Raw genomic sequence first — 27,518 nt, 5'->3', positions numbered from 1 at the left:
TGCTGTCCTGCCCATGTGACATCCGCAGGTGCTGCCATGGCCACGACTGTTGTTACACTCGAGCTGAGGAGGCCGGCTGCAGCCCCAAGACAGAGGGCTACTCCTGGCAGTGCATCAATCAGAGCGTCCTGTGCGGTGAGTCCCCAGCAGCACCATGCCACGCACCCCGAGTATCCCCTGGGCACGCATAGCCAGATGACTTCCGTGCCCCTGTTGCAATAACCACTGCTTCCAAGTCTCTATAGACCATCCCTTGGGTATACCTCATGTAAGTGATATTTATTTTATATATTTTTTGAGTCAGAGTCTCGCTCTGTCACCCAGGCTAGAGTGTGCTGATATGATCTTGGCTCACTACAACCTCTGCCTCCTGGGTTCAAGCGATTCTCATGTCTCAGCCTCCCAAGTGGCTAGGACTACAGGCATGCACCATCATGCCCAGCTAATTTTTGTATTTTTTTCAGTAGAGGTGGGGTTTCACCAAGTTGGCCGGGCTGGTCTCAAACTCCCCACCTCAAGTGCTCTGCCCTCCTCGGCCTCCCAAAGTGCTGGGATTACAGACATGAGCCGTGGTGTCTGGCCCTAATGTGAGTGATCTTTAACACTGAGAACTTGAAAAAGAAAACCCTGAAGAAACCTAATTATTTGATGTCTGGATGACAAGGAAGAAGATAGAAATGGCATCAGATAATAAACAGTGTAAATGTTTATCAGAAAGGGGCTGGTGGTCGGGACGAGTAGGAGGATCGCTTGAGTCCAGGAGAGCATCTCTACAAAAAAGTTAAAGGATTTTTTAACATTGGCCAGGCGAGATGGCACACATCTGTGATCCCAGCTACCTGGGACGCTGAGGCAGGAGGATTGCTTGAAGCCCAGGAGGTTGAGGCTGCAGTGAGCTGTGATCAAGCCACTGCACTCCAGCCTGGGTGACACAGCAAAATCCAGTCTCAAAAAACAATAATATTTTACATAACCAACCGCTTCTGAAGATTAAAAAAACCCCCTATGATTAAAAACCTCAGGTCCCTCAGGCAATCATACCAGATATCGAAACAAAGCAATAACATAAGGACTGCAGTATTTATTTTATTTTTATATTATTTATTTATTCTTTGTTAGTTTGTTTTTGGAGTGTGGGTTTGGTTTTGTTTTGTTGATTTTTTTATTTTCTTCTACTCAGTTTTATTCTTATTGCTCAGGGTTGAGTGCAATGGCCTGTTCTCAGCTTACTCAACCTCCGCCTCTTGGGTTTGGGTAATGATGGTTTCACCTCAGTGGCCCTCTGCCTCTTGGGTTTGGGTGATGATGGTTTCACCTCAGCAGCCCTCCGCCTCTTCGGTTTGGGTGATGAAGGTTTCACCTCAGCGGTCCTCCGCCTCTTGGGTTCGGGTGATGAAGATTCCACGTCAGCGGCCCTCCGCCTCTTGGGTTTGGGTGATGATGGTTTCACCTCAGCGGCCCTCCGCCTCTTGGGTTTGGGTGATGATGGTTTCACCTCAGCGGCCCTCCGCCTCTTGGATTTGGGTGATGATGGTTTCACCTCAGCGGCCCTCCGCCTCTTGGGTTCGGGTGATGAAGATTCCGCGTCAGCGGCCCTCCGCCTCTTGGGTTTGGGTGATGAAGGTTCCATGACAGCGGCTCTCTGCCTCTTGGGTTTGGGTGATGATGGTTCGACCTCATCGGCCCTCTGCCTCTTGGGTTCGGGTGATGAAGATTCCACGTCAGCGACCCTCCGCCTCTTGGGTTTGGGTGATGATGGTTTCACCTCAGCGGCCCTCCGCCTCTTGGGTTCGGGTGATGAAGATTCCGCGTCAGCGGCCCTCCGCCTCTTGGGTTTGGGTGATGAAGCTTCCATGACAGCGGCTCTCTGCCTCTTGGGTTTGGGTGATGATGGTTCGACCTCATCGGCCCTCTGCCTCTTGGGTTCGGGTGATGAAGATTCCACGTCAGCGACCCTCCGCCTCTTGGGTTTGGGTGATGATGGTTTCACCTCAGCGGCCCTCCGCCTCTTGGGTTTCGGTGATGATGGTTTCACCTCAGCGGCCCTCCGCCTCTTGGGTTTGGGTGATGATGGTATCACCTCAGCGGCCCTCCGCCACTTGGGTTCGGGTGATGATGGTTTCACCTCAGCGGCCCTCCGCCTCTTGGGTTCGGGTGATGATGGTTTCACCTCAGCGGCCCTCTGCCTCTTGGGATTGGGTGATGATGTTTCCACGTCAGCGGCCCTCCGCCTCCTAGGTTTGGGTGATGATGGTTTCACCTCAGCGGCCCTCCGCCTCTTGGGTTTGGGTGATGAAGGTTCCATGACAGCGGCTCTCCGCTTCTTCGGTTTGGGTGATGATGGTTTCACCTCAGTGGCCCTCTGCCTCTTGGGTTTGGGTGATGATGGTTTCACCTCAGCAGCCCTCCGCCTCTTCGGTTTGGGTGATGACGGTTTCACCTCAGCGGTAATCCGCCTCTTGGGTTCGGGTGATGAAGATTCCACGTCAGCGGCCCTCCGCCTCTTGGTTTTGGGTGATGATGGTTTCACCTCAGCGGCCCTCCGCCTCTTGGGTTTGGGTGATGATGGTTTCACCTCAGCGGCCCTCCGCCTCTTGGGTTTGGGTGATGATGGTTTCACCTCAGCGGCCCTCCACCTCTTGGGTTTGGGTGATGAAGATTCCACGTCAGCGACCCTCCGCCTCTTGGGTTTGGGTGATGATGGTTTCACCTCAGGGGCCCTCCGCCTCTTGGGTTTGGGTGATGATGGTTTCACCTCAGCGGCCCTCCACCTCTTCGGTTTGGGTGATGATGGTTTCACCACAGCGGCCCTCCGCCTCTTGGGTTTGGGTGATGATGGTTTCACCTCGGCGGCCCTCCGCCTCTTGGGTTTGGGTGACGATGGTTTCACCTCGGCGGCCCTCCGTCTGTTGGGTTTGGGTGACGATGGTTTCACCTCAACGGCCCTCCACCTCTTGGGTTTGGGTGATGATGGTTTCACCTCAGTGGCCCTCCGCCTCTTGGGTTTGGGTGATGATGGTTTCACCTCAGCAGCCATTCGCCTCTCGGGTTTGGGTGATGAAAGTTCCACGTCAGCGGCCCTCCGCCTCTCGGGTTTGGGTGATGATGGTTTCACCTCAGCAGCCCTCCGCCTCTTGGGTTTGGGTGATGATGGTTTCACCTCAGCGGCCCTCCGCCTCTTGGGTTTGGGTGATGATGGTTTCACCTCAGCGGCCCTCCGCCTGTTGGGTTTGGGTGATGATGGTTTCACCTCAGTGGCCCTCCGCCTCTTGGGTTCAGGTGATGAAGGTTCCACCTCAGCGGCCCTCCGCCTGTTGGGTTCAGGTGATGATGGTTTCACCTCAGCGGCCCTCCGCCTCTTGGGTTTGGGTGATGATGGTGTCACCTCAGTGGCCCTCCGCCTCTTGGGTTCAGGTGATGAAGATTCCACGTCTGTGGCCCTCCGCCTCTTGGGTTCAGGTGATGATGGTTTCACCTCAGCGACCCTCCTCCTCTTGGGTTCAGGTGATGACGGTTTCACCTCAGCGGCCCTCCGCCTCTTGGGTTCGGGTGATGATGGTTTCACCTCAGCGGCCCTCCGCCTCGGGTTCGGGTGATGAAGATTCCACGTCAGCGGCCCTCCGCCTCTTGGGTTCAGGTGATGATGGTTTTACCTCAGCGGCCCTCCTCCTCTTGGGATTGGGTGATGATGGTTTCACCTCAGCGGCCCTCCTCCTCTTGTGTTCGGGTGATGAAGGTTCCGCGTCAGCGGCCCTCCGCCTCTTGGGTTTCGGTGATGATGGTTTCACCTCAGCGGCCCTCCGCCACTTGGGTTCGGGTGATGATGTTTTCACCTCAGCGGCCCTCTGCCTCTTGGGTTCGGGTGATGATGGTTTCACCTCAGCGGCCCTCTGCCTCTTGGGTTTGGGTGATGATGTTTCCACGTCAGCGGCCCTCCGCCTCCTAGGTTTGGGTGATGATGGTTTCACCTCAGCGGCCCTCCGCCTCTTGGGTTCGGGTGATGAAGATTCCACGTCAGCGACCCTCCGCCTCTTGGGTTTGGGTGATGATGGTTTCACCTCAGGGGCCCTCCGCCTCTTGGGTTTGGGTGATGATGGTTTCACCTCAGCGGCCCTCCGCCTCTTGGGTTTGGGTGATGATGGTTTCACCTCAGCGGCCCTCCGCCTCTTGGGTTTGGGTGATGATGGTTTCACCTCGGTGGCCCTCCGCCTCTTGGGTTTGGGTGACGATGGTTTCACCTCGGCGGCCCTCCGTCTGTTGGGTTTGGGTGACGATGGTTTCACCTCAGCGGCCCTCTGCCTCTTGGGTTTGGGTGATGATGGTTTCACCTCAGTGGCCCTCCGCCTCTTGGGTTTGGGTGATGAAGGTTCCACGTCAGCGGCCCTCCGCCTCTCGGGTTTGGGTGATGATGGTTTCACCTCAGCGGCCCTCCGCCTCTTGGGTTTGGGTGATGATGGCTTCACCTCAGCGGCCCTCCGCCTGTTGGGTTTGGGTGATGATGGTTTCACCTCAGCGGCCCTCCGCCTCTTGGGTTCAGGTGATGAAGGTTCCACGTCAGCGGCCCTCCGCCTGTTGGGTTCAGGTGATGATGGTTTCACCTCAGCGGCCCTCCGCCTCTTGGGTTTGGGTGATGATGGTTTCACCTCAGCGGCCCTCCGCCTCTTTGGTTCGGGTGATGAAGATTCCACGTCAGCGGCCCTCTGCCTCTTGGGTTTGGGTGATGATGGTTTCACCTCAGCGGCCCTCCGCCTCTTGGGTTTGGGTGATGATGGTGTCACCTCAGTGGCCCTCCGCCTCTTGGGTTCAGGTGATGCAGATTCCACGTCTGCGGCCCTCCGCCTCTTGGGTTCAGGTGATGATGGTTTCACCTCAGCGGCCCTCCGCCTCGGGTTCGGGTGATGAAGATTCCACGTCAGCGGCCCTCCGCCTCTTGGGTTCAGGTGATGATGGTTTCACCTCAGTGGCCCTCTGCCTCTTGGGTTTGGGTGATGATGGTATCACCTCAGCGGCCCTCCGCCTCTTGGGTTTGGGTGATGATGGTTTCACCTCAGTGATCCTCGGTTTGGGTGATGATGGTTTCACCTCAGTGGCCCTCCGCCTCTCGGGTTTGGGTGATGATGGTTCCACCTCAGCGGCCCTCCGCCTCTCGGGTTTGGTTGATGATGGTTCCACCTCAGCGGCCCTTCGCCTCTTGGGTTCGGGTGATGAAGGTTGCACGACAGCAGCCCTCCGCATCTTGGGTTCGGGTGAAGAAGGTTCCATGACAGCGGCTCTCCGCCTCTTGGGTTTGGGTGATGATGGTTTCACCTCAGTGGCCCTCTGCCTCTTGGGTTTGGGTGATGATGGTTTCTCCTCAGCGGCACTCCGCCTCTTGGGTTTGGGTGATGATGGTATCACCTCAGAGGCCCTCTGCCTCTTGGGTTTGGGTGATGATGGTTTCACCTCAGCGGCCCTCCGCCTCTTGGATTTGGGTGATGATGGTTTCACCTCAGCGTCCCTCCTCCTCTTGGGTTTCGGTGATAATAGTTTCACCTCAGCGGCCCTCCGCCTCTTGGGTTTGGGTGATGATGGTTTCACCTCAGCGGCCCTCCGCCTCTTGGGTTTGGGTGATGATGGTTTCACCTCAGCGGTCCTCCGCCTCTTGGGTTCGGGTGATGAAGATTCCACGTCAGCGGCCCTCCGCCTCTTGGGTTTGGGTGATGATGGTTTCACCTCAGCGGCCCTCTGCCTCTTGGGTTTGGGTGATGATGGTTTCACCTCAGCGGCCCTCCGCCTCTTGGGTTCGGGTGATGATGGTTTCACCTCAGCGGCCCTCCGCCTCTTGGGTTCGGGTGATGATGGTTTCACCTCAGCGGCCCTCTGCCTCTTGGGTTCGGGTGATGATGGTTTCACCTCAGCGGCCCTCCGCCTCTTGGGTTTGGGTGGTTCTTCTGCCTCAGCCTCCTGAGTAGCTAAGGGAGGTGTCTGGTGGCCCATCCTGTTTGTTAAAGTTTCAGCTGTGAGGTAGCGCCAGTATGGCAATCCTGAAGAATGACGATGCTCCCCTGCCGCCATTCTGACCTGTAGGGCCAAAGGAGGTAATGTTTTCACACATATTCATTTGATGGACAAAATTACCGCCACCAACACAGTCTGCACCTTCTGTTGCTGGTGATAGATTTTTGCTCCTTTCCATCCTCCAGGTTTCAAAATAGCCGTATCAGTGTCATAATATCACCCTTCCACTGAGTACTGCCAATAGCTGGGGGGTAAAGAAAAGTCATTGGGACACACTGTTGTCTCCACATGCCACTGTGTCTGTCTGCAAATGTAGGCAGGCTGGTGTCCTGCCCCAGGGAAGACAGAGTCATAACAGAGTAATAAAGAAGCATGTTTGAGACACAGGAGTGTCTATGTCTATCCTCATTCCTCCCTCACAGCCATCACCAGAGCATGTTTCTTGCACCAGGTCAACAGACAGTAAGAGACAGTAAGAGAGGTATGAAAAGCCCATTGTCCACACATGTTGCAGCTTCTTTTTGGAGAATGTTTTCCAGGCCTTTTATGTTCTGTCTCTGATTCTCAGAACTCTGCAAGGTCAGTGTGACCACCCTGCTCCAAATCTAAGAAAACAGAGGTTTCCAGAGGAAGGAGAAATTGTGCCCAGGGTCACACAGCTTGCAAGAGGCAGAGTGGAAGTTGATTCCAGCTCTGCCTGCAGGCCCCTCTCATTTCCCCTCTGTTTCCCTTCTTGACAAAGGATCTTCTTCACTCTGGAGGTGCCACCCATGAGAACAAAGAGCTCTGGAGAGATGTGGATTCCTGAAGAGCTGCAGGGGAACTGGGAGAGGGTTTTCTGACAGAACAATCTTACCTCAAGAAGTCAGTTAGGCATGGCTGTAATATTTCTTTTCACTCCCTGGTAATACCAAATTGTAAGTGCACTAGGACATAAAGAATACTTTTGTCCATGGAAAAATGAGGTGGGAATTCTAAACAAAGCAAGTTTTAAAACTGTGTTTCACTTCAAGTGTACAAGTCCAATCGCGTGTAATCATAGGACTCGGCAGCTTTTGAAGGTACAGAGGCCACACAAGAACCAGCTTAGCTGAGCATCATTTAAGGCCGTCATTTGGAATTGTCCCTGTGGGTAATAAGTTACATTCACTCTTCACTAATTTACAGTCAGGGCCCATTTACTATTACAAATATGGAACCTCTGACACTTAGAATATTAGATCGGGGCCCCACTGGGTGGGGATGAAGGTGTTTTTGCGCAACACGGTTACCAATTGGGATGGGACTGTGATGCTTGTAGGCAGCCTTCCTCTCTGCCATCTCCCTCTGCAGGGCTTGAGCACAGAGCCGTAGGGAGAAAAATGTATCCATGTCCTGACCTGGCAGACTATGTCCAAAAGCAAGGAAAACAAGCAAACTTACCCAGTTGCAAAGAGGCTTTCTTGCAGAAGGGGTGATCTGAAAAAGCCAACACATGAGAAATTGAATGTTGAGAGAGTCTAAGGGCTGTGGCATCATCTGCATCAGCACTGAACTATCCTGCAACTGCGGGGAGGAAGCTCCTTACTTTGCATTTGTAGTAGTCCTCTGCCCGCCGCCGCAACTCTTGCGCCCGTTGAAACATTGCCCTATGGATTACAATCACTTTCATCAGATAAAGCACCACTTTCAGGATGATTTTAAATAATCTGCCATGTTTCTGTTATCCTCACAACTGTACCCTTCCACAATCTATCTCTACCTAGAAAACGTATTTCAGATGGCTATAAGAGTACAGTCTGAGCCGGTCACGGTGGCTGACGCCTGTAATCCCAGCACTCTGGGAGGGTGAGGCGGATGGATCACGAGGTCAGGAGATTTAGAGCATCCTGGCTAATACGGTGAAACCCCGTCTCTACTAAAAATACAAAAAATTAGCCGGGCATGGTGGCAGGCACCTGTAATCCCAGCTACTTGGGAGGCTGAGGCAGGGGAATCACTTGAACCTGGGAGGTGGAGGCTGCAGTGAGCCAAGATCATGCCACTGCACTCTAGCCTGGGTGACAGAGTGAGACTCTGTCTCAAAAAAAAAAAAAAAAAAAAAAAAAAATTGGCCAAATGTGGTGGCACACACCTGTAATCCAAGCTACTCGGGAAGCTGAGGCAGAATTGCTTCAAACTGGGAGGCAGAGGTTGAGTGAGCCAAGATTGCACCATAGCACTCCAGCCTGGGTGACAGAGCGAGACTCTATCTCAAAATTAAAAAAAAAAAAAAAAAAAAAGGCTGACTGTGGTGGCTCACACCTCTAATCCCAGCACTTTGGGAGGCTGAGGCAGGTGGATTACCTGAGGTCAGAAGTTCGAGACCAGCCTGGACAACATGGTGAAACCCCATCTCTAGTAAAAATACAAAAATTAGCTGGGCGTGGTGGTGGGCACCTGTAATCCCAGCTACTTGGGAAGCTGAGGCAGGAGAATTGCTTGAACCCAAAAGGCAGTGAGCTGAGATTGTGCCATTGCACTACAGCCTGGGCAACAACAGCAAAGCTCCATCTCAGGAAAAAAAAAAAAGAGAGAGAGAGAAAGGAAAACCAATGCCAGTACTAGCAACTCCTCTTCCCCCGAAAAAATGACAAACAAGAATGTAGGAAGGGAAAGGAATTATACACCTTAAACTAATGAAGCAGAAAGGACAAACTCAATTTTGAACCCACTGAATTTGTCACAAATATTGTAGAAAATATTCTCAAGGACTTTACAGTTGTCTACTTTGATTGGCACATGGTTCATACAACAGTATTTGTGTCAAGGCACATCTTACTGTTTTTTGGCGGTCTTCCTCTTTCCATTGATTTTGTCATGATGGTTGATTTTCGTTGTCACCTTCATCTTATGGATTTTAGCTCTAACTTTTGTTTCCACATGTCTCCATAGAGTAATGACGTCTTTCAGGCCAATTTTATTTCCTGGAAAGGAAGAAACTCTTTTCTTTGTGTGCATACAAATGGACCTCAGCCCTTGGTGAGAGTGAGGAGAGGAGAAGGTGAGAAACCTCAGGGCAAGAAGCTGTTCTTTCCCTTTCCAGGGCAAACTCATTTCCACACTATGGGGACTCCAACAGAGCCATACCTTCCTGTCTACGGCGGTTGGACCTCCAGGCTCTCTGCTGTACATCTGTGGATCCATCATGTCCATTTTCAGACTGGAAGATAGTCTTCAGGAAAGACACCTAGGAAATAATAATATAAGAATGACGGCTGGGCACGGCGGCTCATGCGTATAATCCCAGTACTTTGGGAGGCCGAGACAGGTGGATCACGGGGTCAGGAGTTCAAGACCAGCCTGGCCAAGATGGTGAAACCCCGTCTCTACTAAAAATACAAAAATTAGCCGGGCATGGCAGCGGGCGCCTGTAATCTGAGCTACTCGGGAGGCTGAGGCAGAGAACCGTTTGAAGCTGGGAGGCGGAGGTTGCAGTGAGCCGAGATCACACCACTGCACTCCAGCCTGAGGGACAGAATGAGACTCTGTCTCACACACACACACACACACACACACACACACACACACACGAATGACATGAGGCTGGCACGGTGGCTCACTCCTGTAATCCCAGCACTTTGGGAGGCCGAGGCAGGCGGATCACCTGAGGTCGGGAGTTTGAGACCAGCCTCACCAACACGGAGAAACGCTGTCTCTGCTAAAAATACAAAATTAGCCAGGCATGGTGGTGCATGCCTGTAATCCCAGCTAGTCAGGAGGCTGAGGCAGGAGAATCACTTGAACCCAGCAGGAAAAGGTTGTGGTGAGCTGAGATTGTGCCATTGCACTCCAACCTGGGCAACAAAATTGAAACTCTGTCTCAAAAAAAAAAAAAAAATAGGCCAGGTGCGGTAGCTCACGCCTGTAATCCCAGCACTTTGGGAGGCTGAGGCGGGTGAATCACAAGGTCAAGAGATGGAGACCATCCTGGGCAACATGGTGAAACCCCGTCTCTACTAAAAATACAAAAATTAGCTGAGCATGGTGATGCACGCCTGTAGTCCCAGCTACTTGGGAGGCTGAGGCAAGAGAACTGCTTGAACCCAGGAGGCAGAGGTTGCAGTGAGCCAAGATCCCACTACTGCACTCCAGCCTGGTGACAGAGTGAGACTCCGTCTCAAAAAAAAAAAATGACATGAATATACTTCACACAACGGAACTCTACACTTCAACACGGTTGGATGGTAATTATCATCTTATAAGTATTTTACCACAGGTTAACATGTTTCACAACTTGAAAAGGAAGTAATTACCTTCAGCTCTCTGAGTTCTAGAATTTGTAACATTTCACCCCCTGCTCCTTCCTGATCTGCACTGGAGCATCTTCCTTCTGTCCCTGCTCTACTCAGAGTTCACTTTGCCTTCCCTCACATCAGCTTCATTGAGGCTGGTTTGAACTTAACGCAAAACATTCTCACTAATGACTGAATTCCCACCAAGATTTCCATATTATCACAGTATGCTTTTAATCTTCGAAGATATTAAATATTTGTTCTCATCATAGCTAAAATGCAATGCAAATCCCATCTCAGATGTGGGTCAGATACCTATGAATCTCCTGAGGTAGTCATTGAAATGACTTTTTTCTTGAGACGGAGTGTCACTCTCAACCATGCTGAAGTGCAGTGGCGCTACCTTGGCTCACGGCAACCTCCACTTCCCAGATTCAAGCGATTCTTGTGCCTCGGCCTCCCAAGTAGCTGGGATTACAGGTGCCTGCTACCATGCCTGGCTAATTTTTGCCTTTTTAGTAGAGATGGGGTTTCACCATGTTGGCGCATCTGGTCTTGAACTCCTGACCTCAAGTGATCCATCTGCCTCAGCCTCCCAAAGTGCTGGGATTACAGGCATGAGCCACCACACCTGGCCTGAAATAATATCTTTCAAATTCTTTGTAGAATTTGTTTTTTCCTGATTTCTGCACATAGGATAAAAAAAAAATCATGTACTAGGATTTCCAGAGAAGCAATGGGTAATCTAAAAAGATGAAAAGAGCAACCACGTCAATCCCACAGCTACTGCTAGATTTCATAGGAAAGGTAGCTGGCCCAGTTTGGAGCTAGGAGAAATGTCAAACACATGAAGAAATGAGAAGCAAAGAAATGCCATCACGCATGAATGCTTCATGGCACCCATGATGTCCCTGCTTAGGAGGTAATGGTATAGATGACTAGATGACAAGGACAAAGATGAGAGGTGCGAAGTTGTCCAAATCCAACAGCTCAACTGAACTTTCCTAAATGGAATTGTTAAAAAGTGGTAAATTTAAAAACTTCCCCTGGCTCACGTGGTGGCTCACGCTTGTAATCCCAGCACTTTGGGAGGCTGAGGTGGGTGGATCATTTGAGATCGGGTTTTGAGACTAGCCTGGCCAACATGGTAAAACCCCGACTCTACTAAAAATACAAAAATTAGCTGGGCATGGTGGTGGGCACCTGTAATCCCAGCTACTTGAGAGGCTGAGGCAGGGGAATCACTTGAAGCCAGGAGGTGGAGGTTGCAGTGAGCCGAGGTCACACCATTATACTCCAGCCTGGGCAATAGAGGGAGACTCGTCTTGGGGGTGAGAAAAGAAAAAAAAAAAAAAAAGCTTCCTCCAATTTATACCGAAAATTCTCTGTTCAGGACTAAGTGGCATAGAGAATGTTAAATGTGCCTAGATATCTTCATAACTCATATATTTTCTGTTTTCTACATATCTTGAAAGGCAGTGCCAAATGACATGTAATTATCTAGGTGGTAAAACTGAAACATACTTCCTCTTCCCTTGAATATAAAAAAGCATTGTGGTATTAGTACTTTTATCTTGGATCATTGTTCAGAAGGAGGTTCAGCCCCCAGACAACCACATTTTTACTGTCATGAATGGCAAGACAAAATGTAGAGCTCAACTTACCCAAAGGAAAAAAGGCTCAAAAGACAAATTATGGCACAACTTAGCAGCCAAATTCTTACCAAGTACAGACTTTTGACATACTGATCTCTCTCCAGTTGCAAGTGGGAACATGCACTTTGAATGATGTCATTCAAAATTACCCTGCCCAGACACACTTTTCATTGATTCTCTTGGAGGGCAGTTCTAAGAGATTCTCTGGGGCTTTCTCTGCATCATGAGACGCAGTGCAGTTCTGCCCTTCACCTTCCGGCAGTTTGTCACCTCGTCCCTATGACCTCAGAGGAACTTTGTCTCAGGCCAATTGTTTGTTCCTTGGGCTCTTTCATTTCCCCTAAAAATCATTTGCTGCCCCTCTAAATGGCCTACATCTCCATCTATCTCCCTCTCCCCTCAGAAGAGGGTGCTCTTTAAGCATCAACCATCCGGCCCTTCTAGCAGTCTCATTTTTCAGCTGGTTCCCATGTTTATGCCTGTTCTATGTTTTTCTTTTCCTGTTAAGCTGTCTGTTGTCAGCTCATTTCTGCAGTGAATCTTCAGAGAGGAGACTGGAAGCTTTCCTTCCACCCATATGATAGAACTATAAAGCAGAAGAGTTTAGAAAGAATTTCCTATTTAAGTGATGAAACCTCATACTCCATTTGTGACAAATAGCACAAAGGTTAAAAAAACTTATTTTTGACCAAAAGCTCTGTTGACATTCTATTAAACAAACACTGACCTATTTAATTTTCATAATGTAAATGGCAGATATTTTCATAATTCTTATGCTAATAAATCATTTCCCTGATTTTTTGGGTAAAACCACATATTCATAATGAAGTCCAGAAACGTGAATTGTTTTATATAATTTATTCTTATTTGTGATTACAAGTATACCTCTACAGAAAGTTAGTATACTCACCCAAAGGTAAACTGTCCAGAGGGTAATGACAACTTTATAACTTCTCGGAAATTCAATAATGATACCTAACCAAGGACTTCCACCAAAGTCAGTCCCACGATGATGATGGTCAGCCAGAGTATTGATAACCTGGAATAATAATAGTTGAAATAATGAAAAGGTCAATGACACTGACAATATTTCACTCAGAAAGAATCATCCTTAGAAACCGTCAACCTCCTCCAAAAGGTAACCACATCCCTCAGATATCACCGTGGGATTCCACTGCTATAAAAAAGAACAGAAGTTAGAAGTCACATGTTTTTCAGATGGCTGGTAGTGTTTTTAGGCATTGCAAATGTGGGGTGTTGTCTTTCTTGGTATAAAGCAGGGATATCCAATCTTTTGACTTCCGTGCCTATATTAAAAGAAGTTGTCTTGAGCCACACATAACATACACTAACACTAACAATAGCTGATGATCTAAAAAAAACCTCTTTTTTTTTTTTTGAGACAGAGTTCCGCTCCACTCAGTCGCCCAGGCTGGGGTGCGGTGGCGCGATCTCGGCTCACTGCAACCTCCAGCTCCTGGGCTCAAGCCATTCTCCTCCCTCAGCCTCCCGAGTAGCTGAGATTACAGGTCTCTGCCACCATGCCCGACTAATTTTTGTATTTTTAGTAGAGATGAGGTTTCACCATGTTGGCCAGTCTGGCCTTGAACTCCTGACAGGCGATCTGCCTGCCTCGGCCTCCCAAAGTGCTGGGATTACAGGTGTGAGCCACCGTGCCCGGCCATTTTTTTGTTTTTGTTTTTGTTTGTTGTTTTTGAGATGGGGTCTCACTCTGTCACCCAGTCTGGAGTGCAGTGGTGTGCTCTCGGCTCACTGCAACCTCTGCCTCTCAGGTTCAAGTGATTCTCCTGCCTTAGCCTCCTGAGTAGCTGGGAGTACAGGTGCCTGACAGTGCACTCAGCAAATTTTTGTATTTTCTGTGGAGATCGGGTTTTGCCATGTTGGCCAGGGTGGTCTCGAACTCCTGACCTCAGGTAATCTGCCCGCCTCAGCCTCCCAAAGTGCTGGGATTACAGGCATGAGCCACTGTACCTGGCCAAAATCTCCTAATGTTTTAAGAAAGTTTACAAATTTGTGTTGAACTGCATTCAAAACTGTCCTGGGCTACATGCAGCCCGTCACTCATGGGTAAGACAAGCTAAGTATAAAGTAATTATCTTTTCTTTTTTGTTTTGAGACAAAGTTTTGCTCTGTCACCCAGGCTAGATTGCAGTGGCATGATCTCAGCTCACTGCAACCTCCGCCTCCCGGGTTCAAGCGATTCTCCTGCCTCAGCTACTGAGTAACTGGGATTACAGGCGCCTGCCACCACGCTCGGCTAATTTTTGTATTTTTAGTAGAAACAGGGTTTCACCATCTTGGCCAGGCTGGTCTCCAACTCCTGACCTCATGATCCACCTGCCTCGGCCTCCCAAAGTGCTGGGAATACAGGTGTGAGCCACTGCACCTGGCCAGTAGTTATCTTTTCTTTAAAGTTATTTACTTGTTTTTTAAATTGATGTATAGCATTGGATGCATTTATTATATATCACATGGTAAAAGAATCCCTCTAAATAATACTTCTCTCTTGGATTATATGAATCTTTGTCATTTAAATCTCAGCATAAGTTAAAAAAAACACAATGAAGAGATTACTTCATTCACAAATAAGTATCAAATTTTAGTGCTTAAAAATTAACAAGGTGGGCCGGGCGTGGTGGCTCACGCCTGTAATCCCAGCACTTTGGGAAGCCAAGGTGTGTGGACCACGAGATCAGGAGATTGAGACCATCGTAGCTAACACGGTGAAATCCATCTCTACTGAAAATACAAAAAATTAGCAGGGCATGGTGGCATGCGCTTATAGTTCCAGCTACTTGGGAGGCTGAGGCAGCAGAATCACTTGAACCCGGGAGGCAGACGTTGCAGTGAGCCGAGATCGCACCACTGCACTTCAGCCTGGGTGACAGAGCGAGACTCTGTCTCAAAAAAAAAAAAAAAAAAAAATTACCAAGGTGGAGATCATGAAAATGGCATGAATAGTGTGGGATTTCTCTAAGATTGTTGATATTAATTCCATTAGACTCTTATGTGAGTGAAGACGAAGACTTCCCCTGAGTAAGTTCAGACAGCTTGTGATAACATTTCTACATGGATTCCTCAGGATTTAACTATATATTCTTGAAAACATCTCAATTTTAAATGTTTCTTTCAAGATGGTGAATTAAACAGAGATAGCCCTTCAACAGGTTGAACTCAGCATATGCTGAGTCTGAAATGGAAATGATGGAGTTAGAGAACCATACAACAATGGTAATGATTTCAGAAACATGGTGTTGAGCAGAACAAAGCAGACACAAAAGAGTACCTATGGCATGGCATGAATCTGTATACGCGAAATTCCAGAATAAGCAAGCTAACCTATGATAAGAAAGAGACTGGCTGGGAAGAGTGAGAGTTCACTTTCTGGGGTGACATAATATTGTAGATCTTGGCTGGGCACGGTGGTTCACGCCTGTAATCCCAACGCTTTGGGAGGCCGAGGCGGGCGGATCACCTGAGGTCGGGAGTTCAAAACCAGCCTGACCAACATGGAGAAACCCTATCTCTACTAAAAATACAAAATTAGCTGGGAGTGGTGGCACATGTCTGTAATCCCAGCCACTCAGGAGGCTGAGGCAGGAGAATCGCTCGAACCTGGGAAGCAGAGGTTGCAGTGAGCTGATATTGCCCCACTGCACTCCAGCCTCGGCAACAAGGGAGAAACTGTCTCAAAAAATAAATAAATAAATAAAATAATGTAGATCTTGAAAGGGGGTTGGTTTATGCTGGTGTATGTACTTTCCAAAGTTAGTAAACTTACACTTAAGGTTATATATTTTGGCCAGGCGCGGTGGCCCACGCCTGTAATCCCAGCACTGGGAGGCTGAGGCAGGCGGATCACGAGGTCAAGAGATGGAGACTATCCTGGCGAACATGGTGAAACCCCGTCTCTACTAAAAATACAAAAATTAGCCAGGCGTGGTGGTCTACTAAAAATACAAAAATTAGCCAGGCGTGGTGGTCTGCTAAAAATACAAAAATTAGCCAGGCGTTGTAATCTGAGCTACTCAGGAGGCCGAGGCAGGACAATTGCTTGAACCCCAGAAGCAGAGGTTGCAGTGAGCCGAGATCCTGCCACTGCACTCCAGCCTGGGCGACAGAGTGAGACTCTGTCTAAAAAAAAAAAAAAAAAAAAAAAAAAGTCATCAAACCAGATGACACAAATCAAATGACATTTCACTTTGTTTTGGTCCATTTTGTTTGTTAGAGACAAGAGTGCAGCGGGGCCATCTCGGCTCACTGCAACGTCCAGCTCCTGGGCCCAAGCGATCCTCTCACCTCAGCCTCTCCAGTAACTGGGATAACAGGTACACACCACCAGGCCCAACTAATCTCTTTTGGAATTTTTTGTAGAGATGGGGCTTCGCTATGATGCCCTGGCTAGTCTTCAACTCCTGGACTCAAGTGATCTGCCCACCTCGGCCCCCTAAAGTGCTGGGATTACAGGCCTGAGCTGTGTAATTTCATGCCGCGTGACACAGCCCAGTAAAAAGGAAGAAACCCCACGGGTCCAGCGTCTACTCACAGAGATGCACTGATGGCTGATAAATTCCAGCAGGAGCCAAAAGAGGAGCCAAAAGAGCATCCACCGCACCCGCATGTCCTGGTCCTTTCAGGGTGCCCTGAGGCGGCCAGGACAGAGGTGGAGGTGGCTTAGGGCAGGGGGGAGGGAAGGGGACGGGACCGGGCTGGGATCTGAGCTGGGGAGGGGGAGGGGGAGGGGAAGGGGAGGGGAAGGGGAGGGGAAGGGGGGAAGTAAGGGAAGGGAAAAGAGGAGAAGGGGGCTGTTGGGCACCTGGAGGAGGTGGAGGAGGAGGAGGAGAAGAAGAAAGGGGTCTGGGAAAGGATCCGGTTCAAATTAAGTTCTCAAGCGCTGGTGGAAGGTTTAGCTACAGGTCACGGAGAAGATCAGGGAAGCAACAGGACACGCGGGGCAAGGGAGCGTGAGGCTTAGGAGCAATGAGAGGGAGACAAAAATGTTCTGCTATCCACCAAACCTTCTTCAGTCTGGGCCCTCCCTTAGCAACCCTGGGGCTTTATACTCCCTCTCCACCAATCCCTGATGACCCCGGTGGTGCCTCACAATGGACAATGCCAAGTAGCGCCCGCATCATTCCAATGACCCCTCCCCCATCTCAGTCCCCCACACTCCTCCCCAGCACAGGTCCTCTCGGGAACCTTCACAAACCTGATTTCTGGTCCTCCCCAACCAGCTCCCTGTCCCTGCTTCTGGGCGCTCCTTCCTTCCTGAGCTCCCAGGGTTCCTCAAGGTCACTTTTGGCGACAAAACATAAAAAACAAATGATGGCAGGATGGCAGGAAGAACCTCATACCCAAGCAGAGTGCCAGGTTTTACAGCCTCCGCTCAGCCATTCATATCCTAAGCAACAAAGCATCAGCAGGATACGGAAGGTCCCGATAGTAAACCATCTCCATCACATCCATGGAGCCATCCATCCATCAACCTGTATCTCAGGAACAAATGTAGATACATTCATTTTAAGCATGCATGGTACATTTACAAAAATTAACCTGACTTATTTTGTTCCAGCAAATCTCAATATATTTGAGAGCAATCAAATCACACAGCATGTTTCTGATCGTATAACTGTGCTAGAAGTCAATGATTAAAAGCTAATTCAAAATTATTATTTGCTTGGAAATTCAAAGTGCCCTTATAAGACATAAACATAAGAAAGAATCCAAAATGAAACAAGATTGCCTTTCAACTCAATGATAAGATCATAACATGGCAATAAAATGTCTCCCTCTGGCCTGGGAATTCCTCTTTGTGACACAAGGTTGTGTGATCTCAAATCACCCCTAACCCACCTAGACATTTTAACATCCGAAACCGAGTGATGATGTCCTTATCTATATCATCTTACTGCCCGTGTGTGTGGACTTTAAATTCTGAACCCAAATGAGGGGGAGAAAACCAAGTTGACTTTCATGATTGACCTCTCAGGGACGTCCAAGGAATCTGTGCATTTCAAGAAACAAAGTTCATCAGCTTCTCTCCTAAGGTATTTGCCTACAATACCCAGAGGGCTTGGCAGCATCATGTGTGATGGGTGGGGAGCTCCAAGCAGGTGGGCAGGACCCAGGGGCCTGGTGACCAGGACAGATCCCCACTGTCCATCACCTTTCCTGGCCCTGTCCTCAGCTAAACTTCCCACAGGCCTTCTGCCCGATCACACAGAGTGTGCCCAAACTCTCTCAGGCCTCTGGCAGCTGAAAACCACTGCTTTAAATCCCTTTACCATTTACTATGACATATGGTTATTGTAAACAGGAAATATTCTATTGATGCTACAAATGGAAAGCCAATGCCTTTACCATAAATAGAAAAACAACCCTAAGAAGCAAGCAAAACAAAAGCAAAACAAAGGCTGGGTGTGGTGGCTCACGCCTGTAATCCCACCACTTTGGGAGGCCGAGGTGGGAGGATCACAAGGTCAGGAGTTCCAGACCAGCCTGGCCAATATGGTGAAACCCTGTCTCTAATAAAATACAAAAATTAGCCGGGTGTGGTGGTGGGCGCCTGTAGTCCCACCTACTTGGGAGGCTGAGGCAGGAGAATAGTTTGAACCCGGGAGGCAGAGTTTGCAGTGAGCCGAGATTGCACCACTGCACTCCAGCCTAGGCGACAGAGCGAGACTCTCTCTCTAAAACAGCAACAACTACAAAAAAACAAAAAACAGGGTTAACAAAAGTATGGAATTCAATTCTTTTTATATGCTGCAGCCATGTTCCAGCCCTAGATTTGGCTGGGCATGGTGGCTCACGCCTGTAATCCCAGCTCTTTGGGAGGCTGAGGCAGGCGGATCACGAGGTTAGGAGTTGACACGAGCCTGGCCAATATGGTGAAACCCCATCTCTACTAAGAATACAAAAATTAGCTGGGCATGGTGGCGCACACCTGTAGTCCCCAGCTACTCAGAGGCTGAGGGAGAGGGATTGCTTGAACCCGGGAGACGGAGGTTGCAGTGAGCCAAGATTGTGAGATTGTGCCATTGCACTCCAGCCTGGGGGACAGAGTGAAACGCTGTCTCAAAAAAAAAAAAAAAAAAATATATATATATATATATATATATATATGTGTGTGTGTGTGTGTGTGTGTGTGTGTGTCTGTGTGTGTATCTATATAAATCTCAAAAATAAAAGATCGTTTCTGAGATTATCATTTTAAAAGACAAGATAATGTTCAACTTAATGAATAATTTAATTATTACTATTGGACTTTTTGTAGACTGCACAGAGCATTCAAAACAAATGAAGGAGAATAAAAAATATGTATTACATGTTGTAAAATAAATATGATGTGGTTAATTCTTTTATTCAAAATTATAGAACATATACATGTACTATAGAATGTATTTCTTATTATGAGTCATGTTAAAAAGTAGTTTAGAAGCTGTTGATTTGAATTTCCTTTTCAAATTTTGCAGGATATTTTTTTTTTTTTTGACAGAGTCTCGCTCTGTCGCACAGTCTGGAGTGCAATGGCATGATCTCGGCCCACTAAAACCTCCACCTCCTGAATCTCAGCAATTCTCCTGTCTCAGCCTCCTGAGTAGCTGGGACTACAGGCTCACACCACCATGCCCGGCTAATTTTTGTATTTTTAGTAGGGACAAGGTTTTGCCATATTGGTCAGGCTGGTCTCGAAGTCCTGGCCTCTGGTGATCCACCAGCCTCAGCCTCCCAAAATGCTGGGATTACAGGCATGAGTCACCATGCCCAGCCTAAACTTGGCAAGATAATAAATAACCTTTTTAAGTGTCGTTGGGCACTTGTCTGGTTGTTTTTCTTTAGGTTAGCATGCCAGCAATGATTCCTTTTGAGTTTCTGACAGAAGATAGTGGTTTTCATCCAAATAAGTCAACTACTCTACCCCATCCCTAAGCCACTTGTATGGAAAGAAAAAGAGGAAGAAGCCAGTACTGAGACTGTGTAAGCTTCCCCCAGCATCACCCGCTATGAGATGTGTGGCAGCTGAGACCCGGGAACTGCTCAAGGGCACCAGGCCCCATCTGTATGCACTCACTCACCTTCCTCAGGTACTCGCATGGGCATGTCACTGACTTTACGTGCTGCTGCAGCTCCTTGGTGAGCTGGCCCTGGTCATGGGACAGGAACTGTGGGGTCAGGACAATAGAGAGCTTCACCATTTGCAGAATGAGAACAGGGGCTCATCATGAGTGCCAACCTATTAGACAATTTAAAAAAAAAAGTGTTGAATGTGTGGAAAAACAAGGTGATGTTTGAGTCTATAGTGGTCAAGGGCTTCAGAAAAGGACAGAACCAAGTTCAAATTCCTGTACTTTGAATTTCTACTTCATGCCATGCAAAATTACTTTACCCCTTTTAACCTCAGTTTTCTTCTGTGTGAAACAGGAACAATAGTTTCATTTGTCATTCAGTTTCTCTCAAGGTTTCACGAGATCATACCTATAAAACATCCAAGTCATTTAAATGTATCATCATTTCGGTCATAATTAGTGGGATCCATTTCACTATTATTGGATATACAGTTCTGTGCCTGAAACCTACAAGAAAAGAAAATGTTAAGTCTAAAAAGCATTAGTGATTTCTCATTTTTATATTACTAATTATAACCCTATTTAATCACACAAGGCCTTGTCTGTGGCAGGTGCTCAATAAACACTTGTCGAATCAATGCATGTGGGCTCCGGAGCCACACTGTTTAGATTCTATTCTGCCTCCACCACTTATCAGCTGTGTGATCTGGGTAAGATAATTCACCTCTTTATGTCTGCACTTCCTTCTCCATAAACTATATATAATGAGAATCCTTAGCTCATTCGGTTGTGGTGAGGGGTGAATGATTTGGCACACAGGAGGGGCTTGTTAAACATTAGCTGTGATGATCTCCTTCCAAATCTTCATTTTCAGAGCCACAGATGAGGCCATAGTGCAACCAGGTGACCTTACAGTGTAAGTACACATGATCGCCAGCTATGCTCTATCTCCACCATAGGTCCAAGACTGGGTAGTTCCGGCCTGGAGGCTTCTGCTGCATCTGCCTTCTCAGTGTTCACCTAAGGACTTTTGTATTTTCCTCCTCACATCCCCATAGATGGGGTTCAGGCTGCCGAACACAGCTGGGTGATGCCAGGGCAGTGGCCACCTGTGCCAGCCCCGTGAGGTAGCTGGAGGATCATTGTTCCTTCCTTCTCGGGCTCTGGGCAGATGCCAGGGCTGGGGTGACCCATGCCCTCAAGTTTCTTGCTTTGGAGGGCCACATTTTCCCTTGGCAAAGAGGGTAAAGGTCACAGGATGCCGGAGAGCTGTGACTTCTCTGTGCCCTGGGCCCAAACTATGAAGACCTGACACACTATGCTAAAAGTCCAAGGCTGGGTGCTCCCCAGAGCTTCTTGCCTCACCGCTTCTGCTGAGGGAGGAATGAATACTATGTCCTCCCAGAGCTTTGGGAGCTTGTAGCAAGCAGCCTCCCCAGCGCAAAATCTCTTGGAAACCTCTAACTGTGTCGGAAACATTAGTGCAAATGTTGCATCCTATTTCCCATATGTCCGCATGTTTTAGGAAAAAACCCTCAATTTCCTAAATATGCAAGAAAAATTGGTATTGTAGGACAATGTGACTTTTCTCTTACGTAACTCACATTCTTATATGATAATGATAAGGGTTAACATTAATTAAGCTGTCACTACGTGTCAGTCACGGTGCAGTCATTCTCACACATTATTACACTTAAACCTGGTAGCAAGCTTGCAAGGTAGTTAGTTGTTTTTCCTTTAAAAACTGAGTCTCAGAATGATGAAGCACTTTGTCCAATGTCACACAGCTAGTAAGTGTGGAGACCTTGCATCCAATCCATGCCCATCTCATTCTAAACACCACGTTATGTGTTCTCCAGCCCATGGAGAATAATTTTAACACAGTCAATGAAATTTCTACACAACAATGTTCTTGTCTCAAGTCCAAGAATGCCTCCTACACCTCCCATAATACTGGCTTTCTGGTGAGTAAAGATGCCATTCTCATGTGTAATCAGGTGGCAAATGGAGATATGACCAAAGTAACCATTTGCCTACACTCATAACCCTGTACACACTCTTCCTGTGTCGATTCAATTCAAGTACCCCTTTTGATCACTTAGCAAATCTGACCTTTAAAAGGGTTAAGGTTTTTATATCCATGTTAAGTTTCTGTATTGCTTTGGAAGTCTCTGGTTAAATGAATACCCTTTTAATAGTGACCTGTGATTCTGTTTTGATCAAGTGTTTTCAAACTTGACATCTTTGATGGGTTTCTCCAGTGTCAAAATCCTAAATCAGGTCTTTTTGGCTTAAAATTAACTTTGGGATTTTTCAGCTGCGTCCCTTCGGGAGTCTAAAGAATGTATCTCTCATCTTGTAGAGGTATTAAGTGATTCGATTTATTTGGTAGATTATATGGGCGGGCATTGTCAAATGTGGTGATACTGCATGGGAGGGCACTGTCAAGTGAGGTGACATTAGATCTCATCTCAGTTATATTTATGGGTATGTTGTTGATATACATGTTCCAAAAATTACATACATTTATACAAATTTAATGTTATGATTTGTAATTTTGATAGTTATACTAAATATTTGTTAAAGTTATATTTGTATAAACATGTTATGAATGGCTGGGCACCGTCACTCATGCCTGTAATCCCAGCACTTTCGGAGACAAAGGCAGGTGGATCACCTGAGGTTGGGAGTTCGAGACCAGCCTAATAGGGTGAAACCCTGTCTCCACTAAAAATACAAAAATTCGCCATGCCTGGTGGCACATGCCTGTAGTCTCAGCTACTCGGGAGGCTGAGACAGGAAAATTGCTTGAACACAGGAGGTGGAGGATGCAGTGAGTCGAGATCATGCCACTGCACTCCCACCTGGGCAACAGAGGTAGAATCTATCTAAAAAAAAAAGTTATTAATTATTTCTGAAGATTATATGAAATTTATAAAAGTCTGGTGGTCCTGATGTGATGCTGTCAGTCATGATTCTGATTACTGTCTTAAAATGCTGCACATAAGTAATTAAATTTCCTTGTGAACTGGGAAGTTTCATCAGACTTTTATCATAACTATTGTTTCCATCATCCACAGTTACTGTTTTGAATTCTTCTCTAAAAATATTTGTAATTGGCAATAGTCCAAATTTTCTTTTGTTTTCTTTCCTGTTTTTGAGACACAGTCTGGCTCTGTCGCCTAAGCTGGAGTGCAGTGGTGGGATCTTGGCTCACTGCAAGCTCTGCCTCCTGGGTTCACGCCATTCTCCTGCCTCACCCTCCCAAGTAGCTGGGACTACAGGCGCCTGCCACCACGCCCAGCTAATTTTTTGTATTTTTAGTAGAGACGGGGTTTCACTGTGTTAGTCAGGATGGTCTCAATCTCCTGACGTCGTGATCTGCCCGCCTCGGCCTCCCAAAGTGCTGTGATTAAAGATGTGAGCCACCGCGCCTGGCTTAATTTTTGCATTTTTAGTAGAGAAGAGGTTTCACCATGTTGGCCAGGATGGTCTCGATCTACTGACCTTGTAATCCGCCTGCCTCAGCCTCCCAAAGTGCTGGGATTACAGGCATGAGCCACTGCAACTGAATTTTTTTTTTTTTTTTTTTGAGACAGAGACTCACTCTGTCACCCAGGCTGGAGTGCAGTAGCATGATTTTGGCTCACTGCAACCTCCACCTCCTGAGTTCAAACAATTATCCTGCCTCATCCTTCGGAGTACCTGGGATTACAGGTGAGTGCCACCGTGCCCGGCTCATTTTTGTATTTTTACTAGAGACGGCGTTTCATCATGTTGGCCAGGCTGGTCTCACATCCTGGCCTCAACTGATCCACTCTCATTGGCCTTCCAAGGTGCTGGGATTATAGGCATGAGCCACCACACCTGGCTCAGTAAGTACGTTTTTTATTATCAAAAAAGAGTAGTGTATGATTGGCAAATTCCGTGTAGAATGTATTTTATCGATGGCTTCTATTTTTATAATTTCTGAGTTAAGTACTTTTTAATGAATGCTTTTTAGTTTGGGGCAGATTCAGTTGACTAAAGCACCTCATTTCCCAGATACACGAAATAAAATATTTGGCTTCTTTTCCAATTTCACACTGATGTTATTTTGTGAAAATCAGTGCTTTAAGATAAATCTTTATACTTTAAAGTAAACATGAGAAACTTGATCTAATATTTAATATTTATTCAGTTCTACACTTTATTAACTTCTACACCAGCAGATTTAAAAATTATGTAACTATCTCAAGAAGTTTCACTTGGGTGTAACGGTTCACACTTGTAATCCCAGCACTTTGGGAGGCTGAGGTGGGAGGATTGCTTAAGGCAAGGAGTTTGAGACCAGCCTGGGCAATACGGCAAGATCCCATCTCTATTTTAAAGAAAAGTTTCACTTTGGGAGGCCAAGTCAGGCGGATCACAAGGTCAGGAGATCGAGACCATCCTGGCTAACATGGCAAAACCCCATCTCTACTAAAAATACAAAAAATTAGCCAGGCGTGGTGGTGGGCACCTGTAGTTCCAGCTACTCGGGAGGCTGAGGAAGAAGAATAGCGTGAACCCAGGAGGCGGAGTTTGCAGTGAGCTGAGATTGTGCCACTGCACTCCAGCCTGGGCGACAGAGCGACACTCTGTCTCAAAAAAAAAAAAAAAAAAAAGTTTCAGCAAATTCCACCTAAGAATTCCACCAGAGTTCTGTTGTCTCCAATGTCATCTTCAACAGATTTCAAGTTGTGAAGCCCTGAACTGTTAATTTATCTTGAGAATGTACATTTAAGCTTAATTTAAGACTATATACCTAAAAATTGAGCATATAATTTGTATAATTTGTTTATGTAAGTTTTTGTAAGTCATAAGTATGTAGTTTCCAAGTGTATAATTTATCTGAATGTAATAGGCATTAATATATTTTACATTATTGGGACCATAGTACAGAAATTTCTAAATGGTTTGTAAAATAACTTGTTATTTGCATTGTTGTAAAAGTAGTTAATACAATGGAAAAACTCGTAATAAGAAGATACATTTTAACATCAAGAAGTTTACCCAAGGTAATTATGAATACTACCTGGCAAACTTTACAGAAGCTGTGGTATCACTTTTATGATAGAAGAATAGTGTTTGCATTTTGTGTAAAAGTACTTGGGGCTGGGCGTGGTGGCTCATGTCTATAATCCCAGTGCTTTGGGAGGCGAAGGCAGGTGGATCATCTGAGCCCAGGAGTTTGAGACCAGCCTAGGCAACATGGCAAGAGCCTGTCTCTCCAAAACCTATGAAAATTAGCCAAGCATGGTGGTGTGAGCCTGTAGTCCCAGCTACTTGGGAGACTCATGCAGGAGGATCTCTCGAGCCCAAGAGGCAGAAGATGAATAAATAAATGGATGCCACTGAATGAGATGAGGTCTCTCTTGAAGGAGAGAGAAAAAGAGATTTAAATAGTAACAATTATAATAAGGCTGGGCGCGGTGGCTCACGCTTGTAATCCCAGAACTTTGGGAGGCCAAGGCAGGAGGATCGGTTGAGGTCAGGAGTTTAAGACCAGCATGGCCAACACGGTGAAACCATGTCTCTATTAAAAATACAAAATTAGCCAGACATGGTAGTGTGTTGCCTGTGGTCTCAGCTACTCAGGTGGCTGAGACAGGAGAATTGCTTGAACCTGGGAGGAATAGGTTGTAGTGAGCCAATAAATTTAAAAAGTATTAGAGTCCTAACAGAGGAAAGTTTCCACTGATCACCTTTTAGCTTTGAATAATACAGAAGCATTTGCCCAGTTTACTTGTAATTAAAAATCATGCATCATTCACAATTTATCAGTCTTTTTTGTTTGTACAAAAACTAATATAAGTTATTCTCTTTTGTCTGTATTGTGACTGGTTTGGTGAGAGGGAATTAGGCCACTCGAGAGTTTGTGTGTGTTTAAAATTTTCTGGCCAGGCACGGTGGCTCATGCCTGTAATCCCAGCACATTCGGAGGCTGAGGCAGGGGTATCACCTGAGGTCAGGAGTTCTAGACCAGCCTGACCAACATGGAGAAACCCCCCGTCTCTACTAAAAATACAAAATTAGCCAGGTAGGCCACTCGAGACTTTGTGTGTGTTTAAAATTTTCTGGCCAGGCACGGTGGCTCATGCCTGTAATCCCAGCACTTTGGGAGGCCAAGACGGGCAGATCACTTGAGCTCAGGAGTTCGAGACCAAACTGGGCAACATGGTGAAACCCTATCTCTACGAAAAATACAAAAATCAGCTGAGTGCCATGGCTTGCGCCTGTCCTCCCAGCTACTTGGGGGGCTGAGGCAGTAGGATCGCTCAAGCCCAGGAGGTGGAGGTTGCAGTGAGCCGAAATCACGCCACTGCACTCCAGGAAGGGCAACAGAGTAAGACTCTAAAAAAAAAAAAAGAAAGAAAAGAAAATTAACTTTGGTATTTCAGGTTGTATTTAAATGGGGACTTAACATGAACTATGTTCATAACAGTTGACCAAATTAAGTGTAGATCGTCTCTTTAATAAAGAGATCATCTGGAACTGCAATTTCTAACTCATACATCATTGCTACAAACCTTATTTGTTTACTGTTTCTCTTCCAAGGACCGTCAGTCATCCTTTAAAATTCATTTGAAGCTCTGAAAAGATATTTTTTGTTACATGGGCAATTTACTTTTAGTACAGTAAAATGTTATGTGAATTTCTACAGTATGTTTGCCAAAATGAATTATATCTAGAATACGCTTAACAATATATTCTGGAGACAGCTTTCATTTGAAATTAGGTTCATCTTCTGAGAGTATGAAAAAAGTTAATGGGTTTTTGTGCCTGAAGATTTTGATGTTGCATTTGGCTACATTTAATCCACTTTCACCCATAAGGTTTAGCATCTAAAAAAATTAAATCACTGCTAATGCAATTAAAATGCATTATGAAATGCATTTCTGTCCAGGCTGGAGTGCAGTGGCACAATCTCAGCTCACTGCAAGCTCCGCCTCCCTGGTTCACACCATTCTCCTGCCTCAGCCTCCCTAGTAGCTGGGACTACATGTGCCTGCCACCACGCCCGGCTAATTTTTTTTTTTTTTTTTAATGAGGCGGAGTCTCGCTCTGTTGACAAGGCTGGAGTGCAATGGCATGATCCTGGCTCACTGCAACCTCTGCTTCCTGGGTTCAAGTGATTCTTCTGCCTTGCTGGGATGACAGACGTGCACCACAATGTCCGGCTAATTTTGTATTTTTAGTAGAGACATGGCTTCACCATACTGGCCAGGCTGGTCTTGAACTTCTGACCTCAGGTGATCCCACCTTGGCCTCCCAAAGTGCTGGGATTACAGGCATGAGCCACTGTGCCCAGCTTAAGATCTCTGTTTGAATGTTAATGCTGGTCAGTTGTGTCTGGATTCCAGAGGGAGGAAGGTAGAATGAGGCATGTTCACACCTCCCCTTCCCATCATGGCCTAAGCTGGTCTTTTCAGTTTACTTTGGAATGTCCTTGGTCAACAGGAAGGGTCCATTCAGTCGGATTGGGTGGCTTAGAATTTTATTTT

At 47.0% G+C, this 27,518-nt stretch overlaps 1 protein-coding gene across 1 annotated transcript; it reads right to left on the bottom strand.

Annotated features, from left to right (window-relative positions):
- Positions 1-1,111: 1,111 nt before the first annotated feature.
- On the bottom strand, positions 1,112-27,111 carry LOC100608310 (nuclear pore complex-interacting protein family member B13). Its single transcript, XM_063797426.1, is given in 11 exon segments — positions 1,112-3,573; positions 3,575-4,868; positions 4,912-6,060; positions 7,420-7,455; positions 7,565-7,625; positions 8,798-8,942; positions 9,106-9,205; positions 12,816-12,944; positions 20,002-20,159; positions 20,402-20,499; positions 26,544-27,111. Coding segments are annotated over 9 exon segments (5,412 nt in total). The 5' UTR covers positions 20,122-20,159; positions 20,402-20,499; positions 26,544-27,111; the 3' UTR covers positions 1,112-1,195.
- Positions 27,112-27,518: the final 407 nt, after the last annotated feature.

The sequence above is a fragment of the Pan troglodytes genome, chromosome 18 (assembly GCF_028858775.2).
Source record: "Pan troglodytes isolate AG18354 chromosome 18, NHGRI_mPanTro3-v2.0_pri, whole genome shotgun sequence".
Classification (NCBI taxonomy): Eukaryota; Metazoa; Chordata; class Mammalia; order Primates; family Hominidae; genus Pan; species Pan troglodytes.
This window is presented reverse-complemented; position numbering and strand designations above follow the sequence as displayed.